At 36.3% G+C, this 9,714-nt stretch overlaps 1 protein-coding gene across 1 annotated transcript; it reads right to left on the reverse strand.

Moving 5' to 3' along the window:
• Positions 1-3,252: 3,252 nt before the first annotated feature.
• LOC123669880 (ribose-5-phosphate isomerase) lies at positions 3,253-4,256 on the reverse strand. Its single transcript, XM_045603401.1, has one exon. It carries the CDS (start codon positions 4,113-4,115, stop codon positions 3,321-3,323), a length of 795 nt encoding a protein of 264 aa, XP_045459357.1. The 5' UTR covers positions 4,116-4,256; the 3' UTR covers positions 3,253-3,320.
• Between the last annotated feature and the right edge of the window lie 5,458 nt (positions 4,257-9,714).

Genomic DNA, 9,714 nt, shown 5'->3' on the forward strand with positions numbered 1-9,714 from the left:
TCGATTGACATTATCCAGTATTCATTCAAAAGTTATCTGATCTATCTACCTATCAGAGTCAGAGCCTGTGGCGCCCCCTTATATCCAGCACCCTGGGCCTTACCGCGCCCTACCCTAACGCCGCTACTGTCAGTTTAATATATGAGTGATATGTGCTAAAGGTTCATAATACCTGTCATTAAAAGTCCTCTCAAATTAATATTTCTATTAAATCATAGGTAACTCCAGTTTCTGCTGTCATCTGCAAATATCACTGCTATCTAAAATTACTACATAAGCTATGGAGTGAAACAAGCAGTCGATAGAAGATCTGACTTCACAGTTGAATACTACAATGGTTGAGTTCCAACAAACCCTACAAGAAACTACTAGCGCATTTTCGTACTAACTGCATTGGAAAGTCTGCAATTACAGGTCAGAGTGTTGACTAATCAGATCGATGAGCTAGAAATAAGAAGCAGGAGGAAAATTCTGTTAGTACACGGTATAACTGAGATAGCTAATGATAATACAACGTCAGCCGCTGTCAAAGCTCTGTCTGATCATACCTTGTGGCTGTACCAGTCCGTCATCAGGCCAATTATCAGCTATAGTGCAGTGGTTTGGTGGCCGAGGACCAAACTAATCACCGGCGAAGCAATGTTACAACGACTTCAAAGGTTGGCTTGCATCGCGACTACGGGCTGCATGAGGACCACTCCGACTGCGGCCCTGGTAGCCCTACTGAACTTGCCGCCGCTGCATCTGTTTATCTAACAGGAGGCGGGAACGGCCGCGGTAAGACTCAGAAAGCTAAACCTATGGAGAAACGTAAAAGTAACACATAAAGGTATACTTGGCGAACTGGCGAACAGGGAACCGCTCATCGAAGCGGTTACCGACAGGTTACCCAAACAGTACGTATTCGATAAAAAATACAGAATACAATTACATGAAGACCCAGGGGAAGGCCTCAACCCCAAAGAGTTGAGAATCTTCACAGACGGGTCGAAAACATCAACAGATACAGGTTCTGGAGTTTACTCAGAAGACCTGAATATCCACATATCATCGCCATTGGGAATCCACAACGCCGTCTTTCAGGCGGAATGTATGGGAATCATAATGACAACAACAGCGATCACTTCTAGAGAGGTACAGGGTTTTCCAATCCGTATACTTTCCGATAGCAGATCGGTCCTGCAAGCCCTACAGAGCGACATTATAACATCGGGGCTAATATACGAGTGCCATCGAGCTCTGACAAAGGTAAGTGAGACAAACACCATTACTGTTCAATGGATAAAGGGCTACAGTGGATCGCGAGGCAACAACGAGGCCGACCGACTCGCGAGAAATGGATCGGAGATGAGGGTCCACGGACCTGAACCCATTCTGCCTCTGCCTTTCGGATGGCTGCGCAGCCAGCTGCGACACAACACTAAGGTAATGCATCAAGAATATTGGACAAACCTAACTACCTGCAGGCAGACCAAGGAAGCTCTTCCGACGATCAACCAAGGATTGTCCCGCAAACTTCGCGGTTATGGGAGAGCCCAGCTCCGACTACTGGTCGGGGCTCTTACCGGACATGCCTTGCTTAACAAGCACTTACACAATTTAGGTGTTACAGACAGTCCCCTATGCAGAGCGTGCATGGAGGCAGAAAAAACGGCCTCACATATCCTGCTGGAATGCGGTAGTGTGGCGAACTACAGGGCATTACACTTCGGGACACCGGGGTCGCTCCGGGAAGTCGTCGGCAACACAAGGGGTCTGCTAGGCTTCCTAAAGGAGCTAGGCTGGCATGAATAAGGCCCCCAGCCAATCACGCAAAATAGGCGCAATGAGACGTCGAGTTGCGGAGAATAGCCCGTGAAGAAACGACAACAACATACTTATAGATGGTTGCAACACAAGAAGCATCGCAAGCGCGTTCCTAACCCTCAGGACACATTACTCAACACAGAAACAGAACACTGCTGGAAATCAGTATTATTTAGCTGTGATCAGTATTAAGTATTTAAGTTCGAGGTACTTCCTACTACTAGCATGCCGTGTGGTGTTGGACGAGTAGAATAGCACCACCCCCTTTCATCCCGTGGGGGTCGTAAAAGGCGACCGAGGGATAAACCTGGCTCAAAATCATCAGGGTCCTGGAGAAGGAAAACTTCATTTGAAACCCGGAATGGGGTCTCCGTCAATCATTCGTGGCAGAGCTCTAAAATGCGAAAGACTCCTGCAGTCGAACTGGCTCCACACGTATCGACTCGTCGTTCCTGTGGGCCTAGCCAGTGAGGTCGAGAGGGTGGCGCAGAGCTTAGGAAACTCTGCGTTTTCCTGAAGAGTAACCTAGGCGACACAGTGTCTGTCTGACACTGTCTAAATCGTCTGCAATAGACGAACTCAGTTGCATAACAACATGCCAATACTGCCGGAGCGTCGAGTGGCAATGTTTCGTTTGACGAAAATTCGGAACTTAAAATTATTATTTTCTAAACTGAAGTTGTTTTGCAGGAGGTTTTTTTTCTTTGTCGGGAGTCGGGATAATATACAAAAACTGGAGAATCCCGCCAAATCCCGACCATCAGGCAACCGTAGGTAGTAATGCGCGCCTATTATTTTTGTTTAGCAACCAGATTCAGGAAACGTCGGGCGTCTAAAAAACTTAATAAACCGCGATAAAATCCGAAAGAGTTGATTCAATAAAAAGTTATTTGTTTTTCATTTTCTTATATTTATAAAAGTAATGTCATAGCTTTCTATTTGCAATAGTGATATCATAATTATGATAGTTGATTTAGTATATTTGAGTTACTATTAGCATGATAACTTACCAGAATATATGTTTGCAATAAAATGTGCCAAATATTTTTTAATTGTACCACTTAATCACATAATCTAAGTTATTATGCAGCATTTTATCCTGTCAATTAAATTTGAAAATTAATAAAAGATCTGTATAAGATCTGCGAGAAAAGTGGCGGAGGATACGGATACGGACCTAATTTTTCCTGTGGATATCCGCGGATATGGCTATGGATACGGATATCCGGAACATCACTAATTATTAGTAATAAATTTGAGTATTTATTTTTAAAAGTAAAAACTAATACTCAAATTGAGAACCTCCTCTTTTATTAAGTTGGTTAAAATTGTTGGTTATGGCTGGTTTAAAAACACAAAAATGACTCATTGAAATAATAACTAACAAGAAAAAAATATATAAAATTTTTATTCTTATGATCCCAGAAAATAAATGAAAAAAAAAACTAACACATAATATATATTTCCTTAAACCTATTAATTTAAGATAATAATTTTAGATTGTTATATTAACATTAGGGAGATTCAACAACTGTACCCTCAGGTTGTCCAAAGTAAGCTTTGCTGCACATTTTGACAAACAATCCTGTTTCTACCACTCCTGGAATCATTTTAATGGCATTGTTTACTTTTTCCCAGTCTAATTCTTGAGTAGGAAACATCCAGTCCAAAATGAAATTTCCATTATCTGTTACAACAGGCCCTGCTTTTGCGACGGCACTTCTTAATTTAATTTCTCCTCCAAACATTGCTATAATTTTATTTTTAATAGGAACATAAGCCATAGGAATGACTTCAATAGGAATTCCTTTTTTGTATCTGTCACCTAATTTTTTGGAGTCTTTTGTGTAATCGGCTATAACAATAAGCTTCTTAGAGCACGATGCTACAATTTTTTCCTGTAATAAGCAACCTCCACCTCCTTTAATTAGGGTCAAATTTGAATCTACTTCGTCTGCACCATCTATAGTAACATCTATCTCAGGATTTGTTTCAAGTTCACCCAATATTAACTTATGTTTGATTATTAACTGCTTTGCTTGAAATGATGTTGGAATACAAATGACATGGAGCTTTTCGAGTTCTACACGTTCTGCCAGGCGTTGAACTGCATATATTACAGTTGAACCACTGCCTACGCCAAAAATGCTGTTATTTTGCACATATTCGTCAACTGCTCGATAAGCCGCTACTTGCTTAGCTTGTTCCAAAGACATGTTTCTAGTCGATAGTGCTAGCCGTCGACAAATAATAAAGTTATCAAATAATTGCAGTCGTAACAACTTCTGTACTAAATTTGTGCACTGCATGCAATAAATATGATAGTTTAATTGTTTATTTTTAGATTGGCAATTGACTAAGCCATTCCTCTTTATGATATATTCGTATAGGTTATGTATATGTAGTTATGTACCACTTTTCAAATTGTTTAATTTGAAGTAGACAGAGGCACAACACGGGCACAACAGTAAAGTCAGCTGTCAGACCACTTTAGACGTAACGTCAATGTCAATTATTAGCAGTGTCCCCAACTCTTGAAAAAATTAATCCCCAAAGCTCTTAACAAGAGTCCTTAAATTAAAAACAAAACCTAAACCTAAAATTGAAATTATTAAAAATCAGAAAGATTATTTTTTTATTAGTTTTTAATTTTGAAAAGTTTTTAAAATAGAAAATAAATTAGTTTGTTTCTTATTTAACCGACTTCAAAAAAGGAGTAGGTTACTCAATTCGACCGTATATATAATTATATTTTTTATTTATGTTCAGAGATAACTTCTTCGTTTATGAACCGATTTTGATAATTCTTTTTTGTTGGAAAGGAGATATTCATAGTTTGGTATCATGATAAGGAAACCAGGATCTGATGATGGGATCCCAGAGAAATCGAGGGAAAATTTCAAAAATCGTACGGGTGACTAGTAAATTTAATCATGTTTTCATTAAGTACTATAAAACACTACTATTTAATAAAGGTCTGGCGTCGATCTGATGATGGAGAAGAAAGGTAGTCGAGGGAACTCTTCAACAATTTGTAACAATTACCTGCTTTTTGAACTTCATTCGTTTCTATTGATGAGAACTTTGCACCTGTATGAGTTATAAGTGCCATTACAATCTGATGATGGAGACAAAAGATAGTCGAAGGAACTCTTTAACGATTTATAGCATTTACCTACTGTTTGAATTTAATCCATTTCTATTGATGAGAACTTTGCATATATATATGGGTTACAAGTGCCATTACAGTCTGATGATGGAGACGAAAGATAGTCGAGGGAACTTTTCAACGATTTATAGCAATTACCTGCTGTGTGGTCATCTGTGTCGTAGGACCAGGTTTAATGATGGAAACCATAAACTCTCGAGAGAATTTCACAACAATTTACAGCAGTTACCTTTTGCTGTTTGACGACCGCTTTGATATAATAGTGCATGTGCCGTGTCAGCGGCGCCTAAACACCGACGGTCGCGGGTTTAATTCCCGCTCGGAGTGGATATTTATGTTTATACAAATATTTATTTTCGATCTAGTTGTTAATCCTTGTGGTTCTCCCAACGTAGCCTCGGAGAACACGCTAGGCTGTCAGTCCCGGTTGTTAGTACGTACACCTGATAGCGAACTTTACTCATAGTATGTCAACGCGTTAACGCAGCGATCACAGCACCGGCTGTTGCGTTGACGTTAGTGGGTTCAATTAGGTTCACGACAGTGCGCGGGGATTGAACGACAATTGTATTGGCCATATAGATGTTTGTCATGTCGTGTCGACTTCAAAATTATAAAATATTTATTCAATCATTTCTGATTAACTAAATCAAAATACGAATTACTTTGTACTAAGTAAATTTATTTTTCACTTTTTAGTTTACTGTTTGAAGTCGGTTTTTTTTGTTAAAAATTATTCATACTTTGCTTTAGTATATTCATTGAGCATGTTATTTTAAAAATTGATAATTGAGGAATTGTTACTTTTAATACTTTTTATATTAAACTATGTAATGTTCTGACGAATTAAAAGTTCCCAAACAAATATCCAAAAAAAATTATCCCCTAAAACTTTCCAGCTGTCTTCGAAATATCCCTAAATTTAAGAAAAAATCCTTTAAGTTGGCATCACTGCTTATTAGACAGTTTTGATAACTGACATATTATTTGTAGACACAGTGTGGACTCGTTAAAATTTGCTTAAAAATGTTTTGTTAACCAACTACGACAAGGAGGAGGCTCTCAATTTGAATGTATTTTTTATGAGTTTTATCTCGTAGCTTTTGCTGAAAATTAGCTGTTAACTGCTGGTTCTCGCCATTTGGTTCCATTAATTACTTTGATTGAGATCTGGCGATTAGTTTTCGAATTATCCCTAATAATGCGTATTTAATCGATTATTTTTTCAACTACATAGTTATGTTGTATTACTTGTCGACGTAAATTGAGTCGATTTTTTTTGGTTGTAAGTTAAAACAATTATTTTTACTAAGGGACATGAATATAATTCTAGGTACTAACTAACGTAACTAGCTACCTACTTACACTAGATTATTAAATTGTTTATTTATGTCTATTTTCCCCAATTTATACTTGCTTCTGATAATATAAGAACTTTAAAAAGCAAAAGTATATTAAATATTTCCATTGATGAGGTATTATGTAAGTCTGATGCGGCGGAGGCGCGAGTTGCCCACTGCTTCGCCAGAACAGAGAACACTTTCCAAGAGGATACGGATACTTGTACGCCGAGACCGTCGCTGCTCAAATAAGAGAGAGATTGCTACTTTGATTGAGCAGGATAGGGACTCCAAAGTTTTCCAAAAACCATTGGGGAGAAGCCATCTTGCGAAGCTTTAAACAGCGGATGGCAGAAACTTTGCTCAGATCCGAGAAGAGGTCGAGAAATTTTATGGACAGCTGTACTCATCGAGCGCACGCAAGTCTTACTTGGGACACCGAAGATCCACGTGCACCACTGTTGCACCATTATTCGGAGGACATCTCGGACATCGAAGTAGATGAGATTAGTGCGGCGCTTGGGCAGCTTAAAAACTTGAAGACAAAAGTCTTCGAGCAATGGCATGTGCAATACCTATCTCATATGGTTAAACCACTGTACTTACGGCATTTTTGACAAAAATGTATTGAATTTGTAAATTGATTTATGATGATTTAGTCATCTTGATCATGTGCCGTAAGCAGTATTATATTAGCATGCATAGTTTAAAAGATATGAAAATGAACGTTTGTGTCAGTTAGGGTGCCGATAGGCGGGAAAATAATTTGATACCCTCAAAAGCAGCTAGTATTAAATAACTGACGATAATTATGTCAATACAAGTTTTCGTAATTTAAAATTCGTATTTTGTCTAATTTTGTAATTATATAAAACGCATTCCTTTAAGAAGCCTTCACCATTTTTAAGGAAATATTAATACATTACAAGAATTATTAAAAAAAAAAAAAAAATACGTAAGTCGAAAACATAAATATATCATACTTTGAAATAAAGTTGTTAAAGTTGTTTATAGCTAGAAGTTTGCCTTGCGGTTTCAGTCGTAACGTTATTTCTATCTGATTTCAATGATCCTAGTGTGCGGTCCAGTCTACCTAACGGTAAGCGGTTACCTTAGCCTTTAGACGCCATCAACACCAGAAGCATTGCAAGCCCGTTGCCAACTCAACCCAGGTACGGCCACTTTACTCACCACACGAACACAATACTACTTGAGACCAGTATTATTTAGCTGTGATCTTCTATAAGGTTGAGGTACCTTCCAAGTACTTTCCAAGACGGGAATATTATTAAACTTTTCTTACGACTGAATTCAATTGTCAATTCGAATACATAAATATCTTTCTTATAGTAAATAAAAATATTTAAAATATATTTTAGAAATACAAGTCTGCATTTATTCCGTAGCAAAATAAATTTACTGTACGGTAAACCAGTGAACACATAAATGTTTTCTTTACATTTACTGGCTCATATACGAATAAAAACTTTTAAATTCTTACCTTTGAATTTCTTTAGCTATTGCTGTAAGAGCATCATACATTTTCTTCTTTTCAATGTTAGTTTTAAAAGTTTTTAACTCCATTTGATTTTTAAAATAAGTTTTATGTTTGTTACAAAACGTTTATGAATTTATTAATATATGAAATTTATGGCAGTAACGTTAATGTTTTGCTTGATTAATATATATATATTTTTAAACTCTCGACACGATTTTTAAGTTGACTGTAGAAGCATCAAGTTTTAAAGTAGGTAGGTACTTATAAACAAGTTTAAAAACATATTTTGGTAAATAAGTTTAAAATGTTTATTTTTAACTTTTTAGGAATAATTCTTTAACTTTGAATATCTATACAAATAAATAAAATTGAAGTTTCTGTTTGTAATATTAAAATAACTGCTTTTTACTAAATGCATATCGATGAATACACGATACATATACTAAAATAACATCTTTTACAATTTTTGTCTGTCTGTCTGTCCTGTTTGTTCCGGCTAATCTCTGAAACGGCTGGACCGATTTTGACGGGACTTTCACTGGCATATAGCTAATATAATAAGGAGTAACTTAGGATACTTTCATTTTACAAATTTATTTTATAACTTTGCAAACTGAACACTATCTTTTACTTTAATACCTTAGGCTACATTTATATTACAAATTTATTTATTTTATAACTTTGCGAACTGAACAATAACTTTTTTGTTAAATTCCACGCGGACGAAGTCGCGAGAGTAGCTAGTATAACATAAAAGTTTACTTAGCTTGTCATAATGTTACAATATAATATATTACACGCACTTGATAATCTATATTTTTGTTCTCGCATAATACAAATACTTAAAAAAATATTAGTTGTAGATATTAAATTAAAAGTATTTACAGTGTCATTCATCATTTGTAGGTCAATATTCTAAACACTGTAATAAACAATAACATATTTAAAGTTTAACATTTCGTGGTACAGAACATTTTTTTTGCAAGTCTGACCTTAGCCAGTTTTTAAACCAACTACACGTTTACAGGCAGACTTGTTGTTTTACAAATTATTAGCGAAATATTGTATCCATTAGTCACTGAATTTAAATGTAACAGACGGCTCGAATGCAATTTGCCAAACTTATACCCAAGCTGTATTCGGTTGCAAGCCAATTTTCCGCCAAACGCCGCCTAGCGATCTGCTATTACGTTTGTTCGCGAGACAACCGCTCGTGTGGTAACCATTTCACGCTCGATTTCATCTCTACTACTAAAATAGAGACGTAACTAAATTATATTATACAGAGCATTTTCTAAAAATGAAATTTACAAAAATAAATTGTATAATATAAAATAATGATCGGTATTTCAATTGTATTTATTACTGAACTTAATTTATAGTGTAACAGTAGGTACACAAGTTTATAGTAATTAGGTATTGTGTATATTATAGATTTGATAATACATGTTTTTTGAAGAAAAAAAAAAAACAGTTGTTATAAATGCTACATCAGTAGAGTGTGATGGCTTGATGAATGAAAATGATTCACCAATATATCCTTAAAGGATCTCGATCTTCTTACTTAGCCGTTATCCGCACGGTCGGTTTATTTCAATTTCCTTCATAAAAGACGCCATTCTCGGATTTGAAGTAGATTTATCATGCTCGGATAAAGCGAGCACTTTTTGTGCTTTTCTTGTGCCTGGATCTGACCCGAGATCTGTCCACTTAATGTGAATAATGGTGTGCGATGGAAAACGAATGCGAACCCGAACACAAAAGACAACAATACGAAACGATTTTAAGATTTGATACAAGGATTTTGTTAAGATAATATTGCGCTGCGTGATATCTACGCGAGACTTCTAAGTAAATCTTGAATGATATCTTTTCATAATTGAAGTTGTTGTCAAATTTAT

The sequence above is a fragment of the Melitaea cinxia genome, chromosome 4 (genome assembly GCF_905220565.1).
Source record: "Melitaea cinxia chromosome 4, ilMelCinx1.1, whole genome shotgun sequence".
Lineage (NCBI taxonomy): Eukaryota > Metazoa > Arthropoda > Insecta > Lepidoptera > Nymphalidae > Melitaea > Melitaea cinxia.

What these genes read in the sequence shown, in the direction of transcription:
- LOC123669880 (XM_045603401.1), bottom strand. Translation starts at nt 4,115, where the DNA reads ATGCAGTGCACAAATTTAGTACAGAAGTTGTTACGACTGCAATTATTT.